General features: G+C 41.3%; 1 protein-coding gene across 4 annotated transcripts in view; it reads right to left on the reverse strand.

Moving 5' to 3' along the window:
- DENND4A (DENN domain containing 4A) overlaps window positions 1–24,346 on the reverse strand; it is a 128,883-nt gene that overhangs the window by 100,156 nt on the left and 4,381 nt on the right. For 3 of the 4 annotated variants that reach the window (XM_070762668.1, XM_070762667.1, XM_070762665.1), the window contains exons 2-3: window positions 5,579–5,908; window positions 2,371–2,620 (exon numbers count right to left, since the gene is read on the reverse strand). In XM_070762668.1, coding sequence (XP_070618769.1) covers window positions 2,371–2,620; window positions 5,579–5,886 — 558 coding nt within the window. In that variant the 5' untranslated portion in view covers window positions 5,887–5,908. Of the gene's footprint in view, window positions 1–2,370; window positions 2,621–5,578; window positions 5,909–10,190; window positions 10,615–24,346 lie in introns of those variants that run through there. The other variant, XM_070762666.1, reaches the window with a different exon arrangement.

Here is a 24,346-nt window from a genome sequence, read left to right on the forward strand (position 1 = left end):
GAAGCCACTGCCAAAACATGACTGATTGATTGATTGATTGATTGATTGATTTATCAGATTTGTATGCCGCCCCTCTCCGCAGACTCGGGGCGGCTCACAGCAATAACAATACAATGTAAAACAAATCAAAAATAATTAGGTTAATTTTAAAAACCCCAATTTAAAACCAATCATACATACTAGAGTACCATGCATAAATTTTATAAGCCTAGGGGGAGGGAAAAAGTCAATTCCCCCATGCCTGACGACAGAGGTGGGTTTTAAGGAGCTTACGAAAGGCTAGGAGGGTGGGGGCAACTCTGATATCTGGGGGGAGTTGGTTCCAAAGGGTCGGGGCCGCCACAGAGAAGGCTCTTCCCCTGCACAATATAAAGGCCAGAAATCTATGATGTTGTTGTAAAGTTTATTAACAAAGGCAATCTGGAATCTAGAGGATATAAAAAATTATAAAATAAAAACCCCACCCCACTCTGAAGACATTTTATTCCCAAATATCAACTTGCTAGTGAATCGCAGATCTCAGGATCACCAGTTATTAAATGGAAAGTAGTTATGTCTGCTTAACTTTTCTGTAATTTTAAAATGAAGAAAGCTGCTATTTTACTCTGTCACCCTTACTTATTCTGAGCACTGTGACTGGAGCAACATGTAAGCTCTTAATAACAAGAAATAAATTTTAAAACTCAAATGTGCTGATCATGCTTCTCTTTCAGTTGTCAAAATGCTCATGGTTTTGCCTTTTTTCTAAGAAATGAGCTAAAACCACATTTTATCATTTAAACGCAGCCCTAAAGAATAGGGAGATAAGGGAATCCTTCAATTTAACACAGAGGAAGACTAGAAACACTAGTTTTATTTTCAAAATAGTTTACTTTCAAAAATAAACTATTAGCTTCCTCTTTTTTTACACTTGAAGAAGTCCTTTGGAAGCAACTGACTATGGAAACAGGAGATTTTCCATTTTCTATAACCCAGCATATCAGAAAATAGGTAACCTCTGAAAGAGTAGTTTAATTCATGCCTTTAAAGCAGTGTATCATTTCAAAGCCTGTATGTGTATTGTTTATAGTTAATACAAAGACGATAATGAAAACCTTCAGTCCCATTGTCTGAAGCTAGGAATGAGTAATTGTCAGGCGCTGGTTTTAAAAAAATAATATTTGCACTTGAAATATTAGCCACTAACGGCAATATCTTAGTATCAGATGCTAAATGCAAACAGGGAGAAATCAGGGCGAATTTCCAAAGATATAGCAGGATATGTCTTCTAAACCAGGGTACGTTTAAGACGGGTGGAATTTGAACACCCAGAGTTCCTTAGCCAGGACCCCCCAGGGTTGTTTGGGAATTCTGGGAATTAAAGTCTTAAACTTGCCCAGTTTGAGAAACCCTGCTTTATAGCATTCAAGAAGAGACAATATTATAACACAAGCAAGTAACCAAGAGTAAAACAAAAGTTGCTCACACATCAAGAGCAGCATGGGAAAAATCTAGCTAGAAAACCTTCAATAATTCAGAATATTAAAATGGATAAACGGACCCTCATCTATGCTACACCTTATGACAAGTACAGTGATACCTCGTCTTACAAACGCCTCGTCATATAAACTTTTCGAGATACAAACCCGGGGTTTAAGATTTTTTTGCCTCTTCTTACAAACTATTTTCACCTTACAAACCCACCGCCACTGCTGGGATGCCCCGCCTCCGGACTTCTACTGCAGGCGAAACACCCATTTTTGTGCTGCTGGGATTCCCCTGAGGCTCCCCTCCATGGGAAACACCACCTCCGGACTTCCGTGTTTTTGTGATGCTGCAGGGGAATCCCAGCAGTGCAAAAATGGGTGCTTCGCTGGTAATGGAAGTCCAGAGGTGGGGTTTCCCAGTGAGGGGAGCCTCAGTGAAATCGCAGCATTGCAAAAACACAGAGGTCCGGAGGTGGGGTTTCGAGGACTTCGGTGTTTTTGCGATGCTGCGATTTCACTGATGCTCCCTTCGCTGGGAAACCCCACCTCCGGACTTCCATTGCCAGCGTAGCGCTCGTTTTTGCGCTGCTGGGATTCCCCTGCAGCATCGCAAAAACACAGAAGTCCAGAGGTGGGGTTTACCATGGAGGGGAGCCTCAGGGCAATCCCAGCAGTGCAAAAACGGGAGCTTCGGCTGGCAAAAGGGGTGAATTTTGGGCTTGCACGCATTAATCGCTTTTCCATTGATTCGTATGAGAAACATTGTTTCGTCTTACAAACTTTTCACCTTAAGAACCTCGTCCCGTAACCAATTAAGTTTGTAAGACAAGGTATCACTGTATTATAAATCCACAGAGGGTGGAGGAGGGAGGAGAAATAACTCCAAATCCAGAAATCATCTTACCATGCTGTTGTTCAGGTTCTTGTCAAGTTTACAGAAGGTGTGCGGTGGGGTTTCCCCCTTGCTTGGGACAATGATGCAGATGTCTGTGACGGCCAATGTGTTCTGGGTCATGTTCTCCAAAGCTCTTCGATACGTTATGTACACTTTCTGGGACGAGGCACCGCTGCTGATATTTGCAGGGCGGCCGGACGGAGTGGTCTGGATGATTTCACATCCCTGTTTCAACCTCTCTTTCCCGTCGTATAAAACCCTAGGCAGGAGACAAATGAAAAGCAAGTACTTAAGCACCGCGGTGGTACGGAGCAAATTTAGCCCCGACATAACGGCACAATCCCAGGTCTCCCCTACAGCAGGGGTGTCAAACTCGATTTCATTGAGGGCCACATCAGGGTTGTGTTGGACCTCGGGGAGTGGGGCAGTCAATGTCACTTGTGTCGGCGGCGCCTCCGGTGGCCCATTCTGCCAGTGAAAACAGAGCTTGCGAGAGCTGTGTGTGGCCTTCCCAAGCTCTGTTTTCACTGATAGAGAGTTGCAGGAGGCTGCCACACCTGAAAATGGAGCTCAGGAGCGCCACGTGTGGCTCCATTTTTGCTGGTAGAGGCACCGTGCGTCAGTCCTTTGCTGTTTCCAAGGCAGCCCTGTGGGCCAGATTTAAGCACCCCACAGGCCAGATTATTATTATTATTATTATTATTATTATTATTATTATTATTATTATTTATTAGATTTGTATGCCGCCCCTCTCTGTAGACTCGGGGCGGCTTACAGCAATGATAAAAACAATATATAATGACAAATCTAATAGGTAGAATCTAAAATAACAATAATACATTTAAAAATTCTAAAAAAAAAAGAATAGAAACCCCAATATATAAAAACATACATACAATCATATCATACACAAAAAACTACATAGGCAGGGGAAGATGTTTCAGTTCTCCCACGCCTGACAACAGAGGTGGGTTTTAAGGAGTTTACGAAAGGCAAGGAGGGTGGGGGCAGTTCTGATCTCTGGAGGGAGCTGATTCCAGAGGGTCGAAGCCGCCACAGAGAAGGCTCTTCCCCTGGGTCCCGCCAAACGACATTGTTTAGTTGACGGGACCCGGAGGAGACCAACTCTGTGGGACCTAACCAGTTGCTGGGATTCGTGCGGCAGAAGGCGGTCTCGTGGATACCCTGGTCCGGTGCCATGAAGGGCTTTATAGGTGATGACCAACACTTTGAATTGTGACCGGAAACTGATCGGCAACCAATGCAGACTGCGGAGTGTTGGAGTAACATGGGCCTTGAGTCTGACATCCCTGCCCTACAGGTAGCCCTCCAGTTATGACCCCGATTGAGATCAGAATTTCCTTCGCTAAATGACCAATTGTTAAATGAGTTGTGCAAAGTTTTAGGACTTCTTGCCACGGAGGCAAAAAACAGGGAGTCCAGGAGGAAAGCATTTTGAAATTCCCTGATGTTTCCCTGACATTGCCCTGTAACTTGTGATCTAGTTAAAGCGCGGTCGTAGATGATGTCGTACCAAACGGCTAAGCCGTGGAGAAATATCGGTAGTTGAGGAAGCAAGTTGTTGCCACAGTTATGCTCATTTTTGCTTGACTCTCCCAGACAGCACAATCCATCCACAATTTTTTTTACATGACTTTCCCCTGACTTTTAAACATTTTAATACAGTTTGTTTCCCCCCCCCAATTTATTCTGGTTTTTTTTCATGAATTCCCTGATATTTCCCGAACCACCGATTTCTCTGATAATTCCGTTTTCCAGGTTTGCTGGACACCCTGAAAAAAGCAAGTTGAGATGTCGTTGTGAAGCCAATCGCGCAATGATCAAGCTGATTTTGTGTCCCCCATAAACTTGGCATGTCAGAAACCTGTTGGGAATGGTGCACGGAGCAAATCCTATGACTCACGGATGCTGCGACCGTCATAAATACCGAGTGCCTGAATTTTGATCATGTGACCATGGGGATGTTGAGATGGTGAGACAATATAAGTGAATTTAAGTGAACAGTATAAGTTAGGGTGGTTTTTTTTCCAGTTTTTCAGTAGGGAAACCTGGGAATGTTTATCCTCCTAAAACAGTGGTTCTCAACCTTTCTAATGCTGCGACCGCTTAATACAGTTTATCATGTTGTGGTGATCCCCCAGTCTAGCATCAATTCTTCCAACAGAGCTTTAAGCTGATTGGCAGGAAGGTCAGAGGGACACCCCCACTGTAAACGCCTGCTTGGTCAGATTACAGAAGTATGCTTCAAAGGCGCCAGAATAGAAACTTTAGTTCCTAACACCATGGGAAATTTGTCTTTTCCTCTGGTCTTAGGCGACCCCTGTGAAAGTGGCCCTGACCCCCAGGTTGAGAACCACTGCCCTAAAGGATGCAGATGTTTTAAAGCTCAAAAGGCAGGTGTTTCATCCACCTGACATACGTTACAAAAGCTTTATTTCAAATTCTTTGCCCAACCTATTCAAAACTTCTTCAATTCAATTCAATTCAATTCAATTTATTAGATTTGTATGCCGCCCCTCTCCGAAGACTCGGGGCGGCTCACAACAACAATAAAAACAGTATAACAATGGAGCAAATCTAATAATAAAATTACATTAAAAAACCCCAACAATTTAAAAACCATACAACACATACATACCAAACATAAAATATAAGAAAGCCAGGGGGAGATGTCTTAATTCCCCCATGCCTGGCGATAAAGGTGGGTCTTGAGTAACTTGCGAAAGACAAGGAGGGTGGGGGCCGTTCTAATTCCAGAGGGCTGGGGCAGCCACAGAGAAGGCTCTTCCCCTGGGCCCCGCCAAACAACATTGTTTGGTCGACGAGACCCAGAGAAGGCCAACTCTGTGGGACCTTATCGGCTGCTGGGATTCGTGCGGTAGAAGGTGCTTCCAGAGGTATTCTGGTCCAATGCCATGAAGGGCTTTAAAGGTCATTACCAACACTTTGAATTGTGACCGGAAACCGATTGGCAGCCAATTTCATTCCCTACAGCAGTGTTTCCCAACCTTGGCAACTTGAAGATATTTGGACTTCAACTCCCAGAATTCCCCTCTGGGAGTTGAAGTCCAGATATCTTCAAGTTGCCAAGGTTGGGAAACACTGCCTTACAGGATGCTTTCTGCCATATTAAATGCTCCTTCAATTCCCGCCAGGTTTCCCTAGAAAATAAACTAGTGAGGAAAAAATGACTTACCCCAGATCTGTAAGTGGGGGTTTGTCCCTTCCTCTCCTATAGCACATATATATTTGGGGTCCCATGAGGCTGCCATTGTTGAGGTCAGCCGACAGTCCTGAAGGAGTGACGTCAATGCATTTGTATCCGGGAGGGACCTCTTCGCCGAGAGATTTAATTATCACTGCCACATCTGTGATTGGATCCTTGGGCTTTGCAAGCTTATGACAAGCATCGTTGAAGTGAATTTCCTCCTCAAGCGGTTTAGAAATGTCAGTTAATCCCGCCACCACAAAATAGTCAGCAACCCGAGATCCTCTGTCTTCCATCTTCCATTCCAGAAAGTTCTATCTGGCGAAGGATTAAAAACAAAAAAAATAAATGAATAACATATGGAAATACAGTGATACTTTGTCTTACAAACTTAATTTATTTATTTTATTTATTTATTTATTGGATTTGTATGCCGCCCCTCTCCAGAGACTCGGGGTGGCTAACAGCGACAATAAAACAGTGTACAACAGTAATTTGGTATTGATGATTAAAAATCTATTAATATAAAAACCAAACATACATACATACATACCATGCATAGAATTGTAAAGGCTTAGGGGGAAAGAGGATCTCAATTCCCCCATGCCTGGCGGCAGAGGTGGGTTTTAAGTTGTTTACGAAAGGCAAGGAGGGTGGGGGCAGTTCTAATCTCTGGGGGGAGTTGGTTCCAGAGGGCCGGGGCCGCCACAGAGAAGGCTCTTCCCCTGGGTCCCGCCAGGCGACATTGCTTAGTTGACGGGACCCGGAGAAGATCCACTCTGTGGGACCTAACTGGTCGCTGAGATTTGTGCAGCAGAAGGTGGTCCCTGAGGTAATCTGGTCCGGTGCCATGAAGGGCTTTATAGGTCATAACCAACACTTTGAATTGTGACCGGAAACTGATCGGCAACCAATGCAGACTGGTTGGTTCCGGGATGAGGTTCTTAAGGTGAAAAGTTTTTTAAGATGAAACAATGTTTCCCATAGGAATCAATGGAAAAGCGATTAATGCGTGCAAGCCCAAAATCCACCTCTTTTGCCACCCGAAGCGCCCATTTTTGCGCTGCTGGGATTTCCCTGAGGCTCCCCTCCATGGGAAACCCCACCTCTGGACTTCTGTGTTTTTGCAATGCTGCAGGGGAATCCCAGCGCTTTGCAAAACCACCGAAGTCCTCGAAACCCCACCTCCAGACCTCTGTGTTTTTGTGATGCTGTGATTTCACTGAGGCTCCCCTCGCTGGGAAACCCCACCTCTGGACTTCCGTTGCCAGCGAAGCGCTCGTTTTTGCGATGCTGCGATTTCCCTGTTGGGATTCCCCTGCAGCATTGCAAAAACACAGAAGTCCGGAGGTGGGGTTTCCCATGGAGGGGAGCCTCAGGGGAATCCCAGCAGCGCAAAAATGGGTGCTTCGCTGGCAACGGAAGTCCGGAGGCGGGGGATCCCAGCGGCGGCAGTGGGTTTGTAAGGTGAAAATAGTTTGTAAGAAGAGGCAAACAAATCTTAAACCCTGGGTTTGTATCTCGAAAAGTTGGTATGACGAGGCGTTTGTAAGACGAGGTATCACTGTACTGTATCTCTTAAAACCAGCAACTTTTAAGAACTATTACATTTTTGAGGGATGACTCAGCCATGTTTAATTTAATGTTAAAATGACTTTTCCCCTTCCCTCATCATGGAATGAAAATACACTTAGGTTTCAGGATTTGGTTATAGACCCGACTTCCAGCTGCATTATATAAAGCCCAGAAATGTCAATTTATCAACAGACTAGAAGCATAAAGGGCTTGTCTAGTTGTAAACTCGAAACATTCACGTACTAGGCACGCACAGTTCCTTTTTTGCAATAATAGAATAATTACTTATATGAAGATATTCACTTTTCAGCTTTTTGACTAAGATTAACCATTGTGTACACCAGAATTCCCAGCCTACAGGAGATGAAGCCCACATACCTTAAGGTTCACACGGTTGAGAAATATTGGTAGGTAAAATCACCATGCATGCGATATAAAACACAACACAAACATCTTTTTAAGAAACTTATTGTACTGGGAACTTTGAAGTGAAATTATAGCCTCAACCTTCAAAAGCAATTTGTGCCGACATAATGGAACGTCAATATTTTTCCAAACACAATATGGCCTGGGTTAGCAAATCCTTTTAACAGTTTAAATAAGGCAGTCCAGATTAGCCCCCCTCCTACTCTCCCAGATCCCCAAGCATTATTTTGTAGCAATGGGTAGAAGGGGCATTAAGGAAATAACCGTGTACACTGCAGAAATATCAAGTACAGAATGACATATTGTAAGTAATAATTTAAAAAGAAAAGAATGCTATGCTAAATATATATTCTAATTTTTTTCTCCAGGAGCTCAAAGTACCTTACCTGGAGATTTCCCTTCACAATATTCCACTGTTAATAACAATCCTGGGGGGCAGCTTACACTGAAAAAGGATGACTAGCCAGGGAGTTTTGAGGGGTGGAGAAATGAACTTGAATTTAGTGGGGATTGCACACACACAAACACACATGGGGTAAAGTGGATTGGATCCCACTAATTCCTATAAACAATACAAAGAATAAAACAGAATAACATAACTGAAAGGGACCTTGGAGGTCTTCTAGTCCAAAACTTTGCTCAAACAGAAAATAATACTGTATATAATTCTGGACAGATCTTTTGTTAAAAACCTCCACCGATGGAAACCTCCAACAAGATACAATTACAGGTATAGGAAATATCTCCTTAGTTCCAGGTTGCTTCTCTCCTTGATTAGTTTCCATCCATTTTTTCTTGTCCAGCCTTCAGGTGCTTGGGAAAACAAACTGACCCCCTCCTCTTTGTGGCAGCCCCTCACATACTGGAACACTGCCACCATGTCACCTCCAGTCCTTCTTTTCCATAGAACATCAATGTTCAAATCCTGCAACCAATCTTCATAAGTTTTAGTCTCCAGGCCTTTTAATCATCTCAGTTGCTCTTCTCTGCACTTTAAAATTTATTTTATGATGTTCTCATCAGGTCTATTAGTTGCCAATTTACCAATTCAACATAAACCTACAGAATAACAGAGATGGAAGGGATCCTGGAGGTCTTCTAGTCCAACCCTCTGCTCGAGCAGGAGACTTTACGCTACTCCAGGCAAATGACTGTCCAATTGCTTCTTTAAAATCCTCATTGTACTGTATTCATTCATTCATTGGAGGGGATACATATAAGCACATGTGCATGCACACATGCAAATAATAATACTAATACTAATACTAATAATAATAATAATAATAAAACAGATGAAACAGATGAAACAATCGATCACATACTCAGCTGCTGCAAAAAGATCGCACAGACTGACTACAAGCATAGACATGATGCTGTGGCACAGATGATCCACTGGAACTTGTGCCGGAACTACCATTTACCAGTGGCAAAGAACTGGTGGGATCATAAGCCCGAAAAAGTGGTCGAAAATGAGCAAGCAAAACTACTGTGGGACTTCCGACTTCAGACTGACCGAATTCTGAAGCATAACACACCAGACATTGTGATCGTGGAGAAAAAGAAAGTATGGATCATCAACATCGCAATCCCAGGAGACAGCAGAATTGAGCAGAAGCAGCTAGAGAAATTAGCAAAATACGAAGATCTAAAAATTGAGCTGCAACGACTCTGGCATAAGCCCGTGAAAGTGGTCCCAGTGGTACTTGGCACGCTGGGCACAGTACCAAAGGATCTCAGCGGACATTTGAAAACCATCGGAATTGACAAAATCTCCATCTGTCAATTGCAAAAGGCCGCTTTACTGTGTGCTACATCACACAGTCCTAGGTGCTTGGGAAGCGCCCGACTGGTGATGAAATACGAAATCCAGCATAGTGATCTTGTTTGCTGTGTTGTACTGACATAATAATAATAATAATAATAATAATAATAATAATAATAATAATAATAATAATTTATTACACTTGTATGCCGCCCCTCTCCGAAGACTCGGGGCGGCTCACAACAACAATAAAACAATACAGATACAAATCTAATAATTAAAACTGTAACTAAAACCCATTATATTAAAAACAATGATACATACGCACACATACGCTGACATACACACAGAATGTAGCAGGTAGGGTGCCCCTGATTCCCATGAGAGCCCCCACAACCTACACCCACAATTTTATTGCATATTCCCCCATTCTGCTGCCATCCACTATTTCCCCCCAGAAAAATCCCTCTCTTTTTACTTTATTTAGAAAGAGAGAAATCTTCTTTTTTATCCACAGATTAAGCAAAAGGACAGAACGTGGCTAAAGGCTTCTCCCAGACCGAGCATTGCTGATTCACTAAATACTGAAGTCTTTAATCCTACATGAGGGATAAAGATTAGAGAGAAGGCACAAAAGGAAGCAAAAATAAAGATGGACCAATGACTTTTCAATCACTGCTCCTTTACTGATATCACAGCCTATGAAATAATCTTCAAACCAGCATTTAGCTTTCTTTAGTCTCTAGTTTGCTTCGACCCTTGTCAGCACAACTGGGCCGGTGGTTCAGAGTTTAAAGCCAATCCCTTATCATTAGGGAGTGAAGCTTCTTCTCTTACCTGAAGCTCAGCTATCTCCGCGGGGAGACCTCCCGTGATAAGGGAGAAGAAAGATGAAAAGCAAAAGCAGTTCCACTCCTCTTCTCAAAGCTTATTGGAGAGCAGAAAACTCCCAGCTTCCCATTGGCTCTTCAGCATTGGAGTTTCCTGAGCTTCTATTGTCCGTGACCATCACCTGGATCCATAAATATGTTCATTGTTCTTTCCCCATCTTCAGAATGTATTGGAACTGCAACTCCAACCAGCCATAAACTAGCGCAACTGACACTGAACCTGCTGCCTCTGTTTCGTAGGTTCCAAGAGCTAAGCCTCCATACAACCCAAGCGTATTTTTAAATTACGGCCTGCCCATCTTCAAGGGAAGTCAGGGTAACACGGGTGGCCGTCATTCATCACTTTCACTTCCCACTTGTTCTCAAAGGATCTAAAGAAAAGGACAAGGATTAAGGAAGACCCGAGGTTGCCTAATGACTAAAAGGGTCCAAGGGGGAAACATTTCCATCACTCGGTTGGGCAATGTTGAAGAACATCCCGGTCTTCTGGAAGGGCATTTCCTTCCCCTTTTGGACTTCCTATGCATCACTAAATACCAAGAAGAGCCACTGATGTGCTCTGTCAGAGCAGTTAAGTTACATTCTTTAACAGTCAATCATTCCTTGAGTCAAGCCGGCTGGAAGAACATATGAAAGAAGAACATAAGACTAGACTGAGGAAGCCTTCACAAAGAAAGCAAGGAAACATCTCTACCGTTGGAGCTCCATCAATAAATAAGATTTGTCGCTCGGGTCGCGTTACTTCTCGTCCTCCAGACAAAAAAAAGCAGGACGAGAAGCAACAGATGGAAACAAATGAAGGAAAGGCCCAACCTAGAAATAAGGAGAAATTTCCTAACACAGCAAAAAAAATGAATCAGTAGAACTGCTTGCCTTTGGAAGTTGTGCGTGCTCCATCACTGAATGTTTTTAAGAAGAGATGGAATAGCCATTTGTCCAGAATGATACAAGATCTCCTACTTGAGTAGAGGATTTATTTATTTTCTTTATTTTATTTTATTATTTCATTTCATTTCTTCCTTTCTTCCTTCCTTCCTTCCTTTATTTATTTATATTTTGTCCAATGCACAATAATACACAATGAAGGTTATAGCATTGGTTGCCGATCAGTTTCCGGTCACAATTCAAAGTGTTGGTTATGACCTATAAAGCCCTTCATGTCACCGGACCAGAATACCTTCGGGACTGCCTTCTGCTGCACGAATCCCAGCGACCGATTCGGTCCCACAGAGTTGGCCTTCTCCGGGTCCCGTCGACTAAACAATGTCGTCTGGCGGGACCCAGGGGAAGAGCCTTCTCTGTGGTGGTTCCGACCCTCTGGAACCAGCTCCCCCCTGAGATTAGGATTGCCCCCACCCTCCTTGCCTTTCGCAAACTCCTTAAAACCCACCTCTGCCGTCAGGCATGGGGGAACTGAAACATCTCCCCCTTGCCCATGTTGTTTTGGTGTTAGATTGATTGTGTGCTTGTTTTTTAATATTCTGGGGTTGTTTTTAATGAATTTTTTAGCTTAAAATTGTAATCGGATTAGTGGGTATTGGATTTGTTATTATGTATTGTTTTTACCATTGTTGTGAGCCGCCCCGAGTTTGCGGAGAGGGGCGGCATATAAATCCAATAAATCTAATCTAATCTAATCTATAGAGGATCTACTCGAGTAAAATATATTAGAGAAAGAATAGAAGTGAAACTATAGGAATAGAATATATCAATAAGAGAATAGAAGAATATTATGAGAGTAGTATAAGAAGAATAGAATAGAAAAATAGTAGATACAATATATGAGATATAGGAGAGACTATAGGACAGGGGACGGGAGGCACGCTAGTGCACTTATGCACGCCCCTTACTGACCTCTTAGGAATCTGGAGAGGTCAACCGTGGATACTCTAAGGGTAAAATGTTGGGGTTTAGGGGAAGATACTACAGAATCCGGCAACTCGATTACTAAAGTCGTATTTTTTACAGTCCAATTCGGAGCGGTTAATATTAAGCTTGAATCTGTTGTGTGCTCTTGTGTCGTTGTGGTTGAAGCTGAAGTAGTCGCTGACAGGCAGGACATTGCAGCACATGATCTTGTGGGCAATACTTAGATCATGTTTAAGACTATAAGACTTCTAAGGCCTCTTTCAACTCTGTTATTCTATAATTCTGCTACTCTGAATAATCAGAGTACAGAAAGCCTCTATTACTGGTTCTTTCAGCTGCATCTTTGCAATCAAAGCTTCATTTTTTCTAAAAAAGGATTAGATAAAGATAATTCCTCAGTGTGTGGGAAAGGAGATACTCCAACGATGACATCCTATAGCACCTACATCATCTCTTTATGATTACTGAAAGGTGACCACGTTGTTTCAGCCCCACTAATATGGTTCTCCCCCCACCCACCTTAACTCTGATAAAAATACTCAGAATTGCCAGCTCAACTGTGCTGGTAAAGTAAGAGAAAGGCATAAAATATTTACGGGGCAATCCAAACAGCACAAATACAGATCACTCCTCAAAAAAGACAAAGCAGTTTCCAGCTAAAGATGGCCTGTAACTTCACAGGGAAGAACTGGTTTAACCTTCCACAGAGTTGGCCTCCTTAGGGTCCCGTTAACCAAACAATGTCGGCTGGCAGGACCTAGGGGAAGAGCCTTCTCTGTGGAAGCCCCGACCCTCTGGAATCAGCTCCCCCCAGAGAGTCTCACTGCCCCCACCCTCCTTGCCTTCCAAAAGAGCTTAAAAACTCATCTTTCCCGCCAGGCTTGGGACTTTTAGATCTTCCCCCTGATCAATGAATGTTTCAAGTATGAGTGTTGAATGATTGGTTTGATAGGTTTTACTTTCTTTTAATAGAATGTAATGGTTGTTTTTAATGTAGTATTAATTGGATTTATATGATTGTTCTGTTTTTTGTATATGCAAGGGAAAAAAGCAAGGATAAAAATAAACTGTTTGGAAGACATTAAAGAAAGAGGAGGATTTGGTCTTCCAAACTGGAAATTATATTATCAGGCCGCCGCCTTAACATGGATTAAAGATTGGATAACCTTAGAGAATAAAAGAATATTAAATTTAGAAGGACATGATCTTATGCTGGGTTGGCATGCATTTATATGGTATGACAAGGAAAAAAATCACTCATATTTTAAAAGACACACATTAAGGAAGTATTTACTAGAGGTTTGGAAGGACATAAAGAAAAATCACTTCTTAAATGTTCCAGAATGGATAGCCCCCCTAGAAGCAATAACACATCCAAAATCTATAAAAGACACGAAAATATTTTATAGATATAAAGAATTATTAAATGATCAGATGAAGCTAAAGCCTAGGAATAAACTACAAGAAGAAGGGATAATAATAGATTGGTGGCATTATGCCCAGATTCGATCCAGATACCAGAAGGATATAACTCTTTATACTTTTAATAAAAGTAAGAATTTGTTAAGTCATTTAATTATTAATAATTCAGTAAAAATGATAGGGAAAATATATAAATTTCTTATCGCTCACAAAAATATAGAGTTGACTCTAAAAGATACCATGATAAGATGGTGCAGAAATATAGGCAAGGAAATAGATATAGATACTTGGGAAAAAGTCTGGATTAATAATTGGAAAATGACCAAGTCAGTTTCATTAAAAGAAAACCAAATTAAAATGTTTTATAGATGGCACCTTCCACCAAACAGGATAGCTAAAATGTTTCCTAAAACATCCCCACTGTGTTGGAAATGCAAGAAAGATATAGGAACTTATTACCATCAATGGTGGACATGTAGCAAAGCTAAAACTTATTGGAAGATGATTGAGAAGATATTAAAAGAAATATTAAAATATGACATAGATAACACCCCGGAATTTTATTTATTAGGAATTACTAATCAGACTTATAAGAAGGAAACTCTTTACTTAATCATACACATATTAACTGCGGCTAGAATAATATATGCGCAAAACTGGAAGGGGGAGGAAATCCCCAAGAAAGAAGAAGTTATAGCTAAAATATTAGATTGCGCCGAAATGGATATGATGACAAGACGATTAAACGATCAAGAAGATACAAAATTTTATGAAACATGGAACAACATATATAAATGGTTAGATAAGAAAAAATAAGAGATAGATCTGTTTTTATTTAGGTAATAACAATATTAGATGTATTTGTTGATGATTTTGACATAGTAGTTTACTCACAAGCGATATATTAAAAATTTTGTTTTATGTATGCTTAGTAATTGAGATTAGTTTGAATGTTTGATTAGATGAATATATTACACATAAATAACATATTAAGCATTTTTACTTAGACCGTACTAATATTGCATTTAAGATTTGAAAATTTTTTACTAGACTTTTTAACATTTAACAAATGTTTGATTATGTATTCTTTTCTCTATTTGAATGTATACTTTCATTTCCTTCCCCTTTTGGACTTCCTATGCATCACTAAATACCAAGAAGAGCCACTGATGTGCTCTGTCAGAGCAGTTAAGTTACATTCTTTAACAGTCAATCATTCCTTGAGTCAAGCCGGCTGGAAGAACATATGAAAGAAGAACATAAGACTAGACTGAGGAAGCCTTCACAAAGAAAGCAAGGAAACATCTCTACCGTTGGAGCTCCATCAATAAATAAGATTTGTCGCTCGGGTCGCGTTACTTCTCGTCCTCCAGACAAAAAAAAGCAGGACGAGAAGCAACAGATGGAAACAAATGAAGGAAAGGCCCAACCTAGAAATAAGGAGAAATTTCCTAACACAGCAAAAAAAATGAATCAGTAGAACTGCTTGCCTTTGGAAGTTGTGCGTGCTCCATCACTGAATGTTTTTAAGAAGAGATGGAATAGCCATTTGTCCAGAATGATACAAGATCTCCTACTTGAGTAGAGGATTTATTTATTTTCTTTATTTTATTTTATTATTTCATTTCATTTCTTCCTTTCTTCCTTCCTTCCTTCCTTTATTTATTTATATTTTGTCCAATGCACAATAATACACAATGAAGGTTATAGCATTGGTTGCCGATCAGTTTCCGGTCACAATTCAAAGTGTTGGTTATGACCTATAAAGCCCTTCATGTCACCGGACCAGAATACCTTCGGGACTGCCTTCTGCTGCACGAATCCCAGCGACCGATTCGGTCCCACAGAGTTGGCCTTCTCCGGGTCCCGTCGACTAAACAATGTCGTCTGGCGGGACCCAGGGGAAGAGCCTTCTCTGTGGTGGTTCCGACCCTCTGGAACCAGCTCCCCCCTGAGATTAGGATTGCCCCCACCCTCCTTGCCTTTCGCAAACTCCTTAAAACCCACCTCTGCCGTCAGGCATGGGGGAACTGAAACATCTCCCCCTTGCCCATGTTGTTTTGGTGTTAGATTGATTGTGTGCTTGTTTTTTAATATTCTGGGGTTGTTTTTAATGAATTTTTTAGCTTAAAATTGTAATCGGATTAGTGGGTATTGGATTTGTTATTATGTATTGTTTTTACCATTGTTGTGAGCCGCCCCGAGTTTGCGGAGAGGGGCGGCATATAAATCCAATAAATCTAATCTAATCTAATCTATAGAGGATCTACTCGAGTAAAATATATTAGAGAAAGAATAGAAGTGAAACTATAGGAATAGAATATATCAATAAGAGAATAGAAGAATATTATGAGAGTAGTATAAGAAGAATAGAATAGAAAAATAGTAGATACAATATATGAGATATAGGAGAGACTATAGGACAGGGGACGGGAGGCACGCTAGTGCACTTATGCACGCCCCTTACTGACCTCTTAGGAATCTGGAGAGGTCAACCGTGGATACTCTAAGGGTAAAATGTTGGGGTTTAGGGGAAGATACTACAGAATCCGGCAACTCGATTACTAAAGTCGTATTTTTTACAGTCCAATTCGGAGCGGTTAATATTAAGCTTGAATCTGTTGTGTGCTCTTGTGTCGTTGTGGTTGAAGCTGAAGTAGTCGCTGACAGGCAGGACATTGCAGCACATGATCTTGTGGGCAATACTTAGATCATGTTTAAGACTATAAGACTTCTAAGGCCTCTTTCAACTCTGTTATTCTATAATTCTGCTACTCTGAATAATCAGAGTACAGAAAGCCTCTATTACTGGTTCTTTCAGCTGCATCTTTGCAATCAAAGCTTCATTTTTTCTAAAAAAGGATTAGATAAAGATAATTCCTCAGTGTGTGGGAAAGGAGATACTCCAACGATGACATCCTATAGCACCTACATCATCTCTTTATGATTACTGAAAGGTGACCACGTTGTTTCAGCCCCACTAATATGGTTCTCCCCCCACCCACCTTAACTCTGATAAAAATACTCAGAATTGCCAGCTCAACTGTGCTGGTAAAGTAAGAGAAAGGCATAAAATATTTACGGGGCAATCCAAACAGCACAAATACAGATCACTCCTCAAAAAAGACAAAGCAGTTTCCAGCTAAAGATGGCCTGTAACTTCACAGGGAAGAACTGGTTTACCCTTCCACAGAGTTGGCCTCCTTAGGGTCCCGTTAACCAAACAATGTCGGCTGGCAGGACCTAGGGGAAGAGCCTTCTCTGTGGAAGCCCCGACCCTCTGGAATCAGCTCCCCCCAGAGAGTCTCACTGCCCCCACCCTCCTTGCCTTCCAAAAGAGCTTAAAAACTCATCTTCCCCGCCAGGCTTGGGACTTTTAGATCTTCCCCCTGATCAATGAATGTTTCAAGTATGAGTGTTGAATGATTGGTTTGATAGGTTTTACTTTCTTTTAATAGAATGTAATGGTTGTTTTTAATGTAGTATTAATTGGATTTATATGATTGTTCTGTTTTTTGTATATGCCGTGAGCTGCCCCAAGTCCTCGGAGAGGGGCAGCATACAAATCCAATTAATTAAATAAATAAATAAATAAATAATCCCTGCAAGCTGATGCTATTTTATCTTTAAAAAAGAATTATTAATTTATTGAAAAAGGGACGGGAAAAAGGGATACAGAGGAAGAGAGGGAGAGACATAAAACACATGTTTTACGTCTCTCTCTCTGATGCTATTTTATCAAACACGCTGATCTAATTGATTTAAGAGGATAGGTGGGGGTTTTTTTTAAAAAAAATTGAAACAGAGGGACGAGATCTGAAATTCTTTCTCCACGTGCAATTACTCCCTCGAAAACGTGGCTCCTGTTGCAATGCATTTCTTTAAAGCCAGCCAGGCTCTCTCTGGCAGAAAAGAAAACAGGGATGACTCATCTGAGCTCAACAGAGAAGATTTTCCCATCCAATCTGTATAAAACAAGCAAATCCTCCACCGAAATGGGCAATTCTCAAAAAACAAACAAACCCAAGGATTTTACCAAACAGCAGATTTTGTAAACCTCATCTAACAAATCTCCCCCTTAAACCAACTTTATAATCTCCCTTTAACCTCCTGGACTGATTATTGTAATTATTAAGAAAAGAAGAAAGCACATCATTTTTTGTTTTTCAAAATTATCCTTTTCTCTAATCCCAGCAATTGTACACTTTTAAAGGGAGAAAGAACTGTTTTCCTACCTCTCTCAGCGGAAGATCAGAGTCATCCTGTGAAAAAAGCCCGTTCTCAAAGCAAGAAGATTGAAAGTTTGGGGGAAAAAATAAAGCCCGGTAATGGTTACATCACAGCCTCCTGCTATGTCAGACAACAATTGCCTAATACCTGCACATTTCACTTCTCAGAAATTAAAGCGGTATATGTAAAATGATGATTACCTCAATTATACCTTTTTATGACAATTGGGTGCAATTCCTTTCGGCTCTCTTCTTCTGAAAAGCATATTTCCAACACTTAACAAAAATCTATGTTCTATTTATTATCCCAAAGTGCAATATAAGTACAGTAATCAGAATTTCTTTCCAAGTTCATTTGTTCACTGGTTTTCTGTCCTATGCCTTTTTTTTGAGGAACCTGCGAGAGCTATCATGGGCTTTCCCCAAAATGCCCATGTAACACCAACACTCCGCAGTCTGCATTGGTTGCCGATCAGTTTCCGGTCACAATTCAAAGTGTTGGTCGTTACCTATAAAGCCCTTCAGGGTATCTATGAGACCGTGTTCTGCCGCACGAATCCCAGCGACCAGTTAGGTCCCACAGAGTGGGCCTTCTCCGGGTCCCGTCAACAAAACAATGTCGCTTGGCGGGGCCCAGGGGAAGAGCCTTCTCTGTGGCGGCCCCGGCCCTTTGGAATCAACTCCCCCCAGAGATTAGAATTGCCCCCACCCTCCTTGCCTTTCGTAAGCTCCTGAAAACCCACCTCTGTCGTCAGGCATGGGGGAATTGAGACATTCTTTCCCCCTAAGCCTTTATAATTTATGCATGGTATGTTTGTTTGTATGGATGTTTAGTTTTATAATAAGGGGTTTTTTTTAGTTTTTTTTAGTATTGGATTTGCATGATGTTTTTCATTACTGTTGTTAGCCGCCCCGAGTCTACGGAGAGGGGCGGCATACAAATCCAATAAATAAATAAATAAATAAATAAATAAATAAACCCCGGGAAATTAAAGAGTGTCCCCTACTTTTATTCTTGGGGAGAAAGATATATTTTGCCAAACGCAGAGAAGGTTTAGGGAAGGCCTTATAGCCATCTTCCAATATTTGAAGAGGTGTCAGAGAGACGAGGGGATCAACCTATTCTCCAAAGCACCTGAAGGCAAAATAAGAAGCAACGGATGGAAACTAATCAAGGAGAGAAGCAACCTAGAACTAAGGAGAAATTTCCTAACACTAAGGACAATTGATCAATGGAACAACTTGCCCCCATAAGTTGTGGGTGCTCCATAGAAACATAGAAGTCTGGCGGCAGAAAAAGACCTCCTGGTCCATCTAGTCTGTCCTTATACTATTTTCTGTATTTTATCTTAGGATGGATATATGTTTATCCCAGGCATGTTTCAATTCAGTTACTGTGGATTTATCAACCACGTCTGCTGGAAGTTTGTTCCAAGGATCTACTACTCTTTCAGTAAAATAATATTTTCTCATGTTGCTTTTGATCTTTCCCCCAACTAACTTCAGATTGTGTCCCCTTGTTCTTGGGTTCACTTTCCTATTAAAAACACTTCCCTCCTGGACCTTATTTAACCCTTTAACATATTTAAATGTTTCGATCATGTCCCCCCTTTTCCTTCTGTCCTCCAGACTATACAGATTGAGTTCATTAAGTCTTTCCTGATACGTTTTATGCTTAAGACCTTCCACCATTCTTGTAGCCCGTCTTTGGACCAGTTCAATTTTGTCAATATCTTTTTGTAGGTGAGGTCTCCAGAACTGAACACAGTACTCCAAATGTGGTCTCACCAGCGCTCTATATAGCGGGATCATAATCTCCCTCTTCCTGCTTGTTATACCTCTAGCTATGGAGGTCTTCAATGAAAGATTGAACCATCATTTATCCAGGATGGAAAAAGACTGTCGAAGTCCCTTTCAGCTCTATCATTCTATTTCTATTTCATTTACACATACAGTAGCAACCTACATAGCTGCCTGGTTCAGGAAGTAGACAGCCACTAATATTCACCCATATGGAATTACATAGATGAATGAATAATCAGCATGCTAGCAATGTAATTAAGAAACACTTCAAAATACATTGTTGGTTATTGTATCAGCTGTCCTTAAACCCCAACACTGTTTTTTTCCCCTTCTGTTGAATCCTGCCTTGATTATCAGACACAAAGTAATAGGATTATTTAAGTCAGAAGAGCAGTTCTTTCATCTGGTTTATCCCATTTTTTTCCTTATTTTTATTTGGTCCACATGGATTAAAGTTTCATGAGATGGGGGAACATTCCAAATTTAAATTCTAATTTCCCCACCTTTCAGTTGACAAGCAGAATACAACAGCTACATGCATCAACACTGTCTTCTTTTTTTCAAAGCAAGCCATAATTAATTTTGTTTTCTATTAAAAAGAACAAAACGTAAAACTGTACTTGTCCGACTGCAACAAGCCGGGGCTACGATATCACTTTCCTTTGTGCCACAACCCAACGACCGACCTTTTCAGCAATGCACACCAACACATCTGTCAACCAACACCATATGAACCGACTGGCCAACCTTCAGAAGATTTAAACATTACAAAGGGCAAGAATAAATTTCATCAAGGTGTAAAGTAGATTACAAGAAAGGAAATCTTTGCTACCCTTGACATCTTTGTGTTGTTGCCTGCTGGGAAGGTTGCACTTTTCCCTATAAATAAATCTAGTTCTGCATTTCAGCGGAGAAGCCCCAAGGAAAGCTTTCATTATTCAATCAACTTTGCCAGAACCACAACAGATGTCAAGTTACGGCCTTGTATGACTTTCCTCCCAAACCCTGTTATCACAACTGTACTCTTTTTGCAGCCCTGCCTTACAACTGAATATCTTAGTCGCTCCTCTGAAGACGAACTGTGTCTACTCTGGAGCAAACATTAAAACATTTCCCCTAGATCAGTGATGGTGAACCTTTTAGGCACCGAGTGCCCAAGCTGCTTGTTTGCATGCCCAAACTGAAATTTATTTATTTATTTATTGGATTTGTATGCCGCCCCTCTCCGGAGACTCGGAGCGGCTAACAGCAACAATAAAACAGTGTACAATAGTAATCTAATACTAAAAACGATTAAAAAACCCATTAATATAAAAACCAGACATACATACATACATACCATGCATAAAATTGTAAAGGCCTGGGGGAAAGAGGATCTCAATTCCCCCATGCCTGACGGCAGAGGTGGGTTTTAAGTAGCTTACGAAAGGCAAAGAGGGTGGGGGCAATTCTAATCTCTGGGGGGAGTTGGTTCCAGAGGGCCGGGGCCGCCACAGAGAAGGCTCTTCCCCCTGGGTCCCGCCAAGCGACATTGTTTAGTTGACGGGACACGGAGAAGATCCACTCTGTGGGACCTAACTGGTCGCTGGGATTGGTGCAGCAGAAGGCGGTCCATGAAATAATCTGGTCCGGTGCCATGATGTATGCACATGTGACTGTGTGCATGCGTGGACATGCATGTGCACATGTATGGACATGCACCATATTTATTTATTTTGTATTTATTTTATTTATTTTGTCCAATACACAATACATATAGTAGAGAATAGACATGAGGTAATACAGTATATATAAAGAAAAATATAAAAATAGAGGAAAAGATATATGAAAGCAAGAAAATATATATGATATATGAGATAAAGGAAAGACAATTGGACAGGGGATGAAAGGCACACTAGTGCACTTATGTACGTCCCTTACTGACCTCTTAGGAACCTGGAGAGGTCAATCGTGGATAGTCTAAGGGAGAAATGGTGGGGGGTTAGGGGTTGACACTACTGAGTCAGGTACTGAGTTCCACGCTTCGACAACTTGATTGTTAAAGTCATATTTTTTACAGTCAAGTTTGTAGCGGTTAATATTAAGTTTGAATCTGTTGCGTGCTCTTGTGTTGTTGCGGTTGAAGCTGAAGTAGTCATTGACAAGTAGGACGTTGCAGCATATGATCTTGTGGGCAATACTTAAATCGTGTTTTAGGCGTCGCAGTTCTAAGCTTTCTAGACCCAGGATTGTTAGTCTAGTTTCGTAGGGTATTCTGTTTCGAGTGGAGGAGTGAAAAGCTCCTCTGGTGAAATATCTTTGGACGTTTTCAAGGGTGTTGATGTCCGAGATGTGGTATGGGTTTCAGACAGATGGGCTGCATTCAAGGATGGGTCTGGCAAAAGTTTTGTAGGCTCTTGTGAGTAGTGTGAGATTGCCGGAGCAGAAGCTACGTAGGATCAGGTTAACAACTCTGGAAGCCTTTTTGGCGATATTGTTGCAGTGGGCTTCAGCACTTTAGCATTTAGCATGCATGGACGTATGTGCTGACATGCGCACATGCACAGCAGAGACCCAAAGACTAACTGGCTGGTAGATGGCACAGCATCCCAGCACTAGCAGCGTGGCAAAGAGTAAAATCTTTTTCTTTCATCGTTTGCAGGGAAACTGAAGCTCACGAAAGAAATGCCATGGAGACCTGACCTGGGGCGATGGCGAGCGTGCCAGCAGAGAGGGCTTTGCATGCTACCTCTAGCACATGTGCTATAGGTTCGCCATCACAGCCCTAAAGGATTGAGCCACAAGATCCTAAATCTTACCAGCGGTGTGCCAAAAGGGTCTGTTCTGGGTCCTATTCTTTTTAATATGTTTGTAAGTGACATAGGGGAAGGTTTGGTAGGTAAGGTTTGCCTATTTGCCGATGACTCTAAAGTGTGCAATAGGGTTGATATTCCTGGAGGTGTCTATAAAAAGGCAAATGATTTAGCTTTACTAGATAAGTGGTCAAAGCAATGGAAACTGCAGTTTAATGTTTCCAAATGTAAAATAATGCACTTGGGGAAAAGGAATCCTCAATCTGAGTATTGTTTTGGCAGTTCTGTGTTAGCAAAAACTTCAGAAGCGAAACATTTAGGGGTAGTGATTTCTGACAGCCTCAAAATGGGTGAACACTGCGGTCAGGAGGTAGGAAAAGCAAGTAGAATGCTTGGCTGCATAGCTAGAGGTATAACAAGCAGGAAGAGGGAGAGTGTGATCCCGCTATATATAGCGCTGGTGAGATCACATTTGGAATACTGTGTTGAGTTCTGGAGACCTCACCTACAAAAAGATATTGATAAAATTGAACAGGTCCAAAGACGGGCTGCAAAAATGATGGAAGGTCTTAAGCATAAAACGTATCAGGAAAGTAAATCCACAGTAACTGAATTTAAACATGCCTCGTATAAACATATATCCACCCTAAGATAAAATACAGGAAATAGTATAAGGGCAGACTAGATGGACCATGAGATCTTTTTCTGCCATCAATCTTCTATGTTTCCATGTTTATTTTTAAGAGTCAATATAAATACTTGGATACTACCACTTTATAATTCCTTGGTAAGACCACTCCTAGAACACCACATCCAACACCAGAATATAAAAAAGATCTTGACACTTTGGAAAGGATGCAGAGAAGAATGACAAAGATGATTGGAGGGGCTGAAGGCTAAAACATAAGAAGAATAGTTGCAGAAATTGAGTCTAGGGAAAAGGAGGAGTAGGGATTGTCACGATAGCAGCGTTCCAGTATTTGAGGGGCTACCACAAAAAAGAGGGGGCCAACTAATTTTCCAAAGCACCAGGAGGCAAGAGAGGAAGCAATGGATGGAAACTGGAGAAATAGAAAGGCAACCAAATTTCCTAACAGTAAGAACAATCAACCAGTGGAACGACTTGCCTCCAGATGTTATGGGTACCCCAGCATTGGAGGACAGCCATAATAAGCAAAATACCATGTCCATTACTGGAATCAATCCCTCCCAGGATTAGATCCTTGCTGTTCTGCATTTCATAACTCAGCAAATGAAAAATAAGAAAAATATTGGATAGCAAAAAGGTGGGACTAGATGCGAACTGTAATGTTTTTTAAACTATCCAATGTATCATTTCACTAATTGGCTCACTTCAAACATTAAGTACAAGAGCGAAATCCATACCTCCCACTCACTCCACATTTCCAGAATACACATGAAACATAAATCTTGATTGGAGTTGCGTCCAAGACCTATTTGTGCATTTTTAAAAACAGAACATGAGTTTAGCAGGGTTCCAAAAGCCGCTGCCATAATTGACAAGCTGTTAAGTGTTATTATTAAGTGTTATTATGGCCTGCTGATTTTTCTCGTTATTAAAGAAGGGATAACCATAAAAATCCCATAGCCTTTACAGTTTACACTGCTGCTCTGTTACAGGAAAAATACTAATCACAATGTTTTTGAAGTAACCGATATTATGTAGGCAAGGGAGAACATCATCAAGAGTTGGCACAGATAATGGCCACAGTGGGCACATTCTGGGTACTATTAAAGGCAGCAAAGTGGAAAATGAGCCAATTTATGCATGTACATTTCCCTATCTTTTCAGTCCTCTCAACTGGATGCAAGAGGAACGGTCTGATCAATTAGGATTCATTAAAAGGGTGGATAGCGTTTGGTTTTTCACCTCTGCTAGCAAACTGTGTTGAGTTGCCCTGAATGACGTTTATCCAGTGCACCCTAGCTATCAGTTTTATGTGGTTCAACTGAATTTGCAAGCCTAC

Source organism: Erythrolamprus reginae, chromosome 10 (genome assembly GCF_031021105.1).
Source record: "Erythrolamprus reginae isolate rEryReg1 chromosome 10, rEryReg1.hap1, whole genome shotgun sequence".
In the NCBI taxonomy this organism is placed as follows: Eukaryota; Metazoa; Chordata; class Lepidosauria; order Squamata; family Dipsadidae; genus Erythrolamprus; species Erythrolamprus reginae.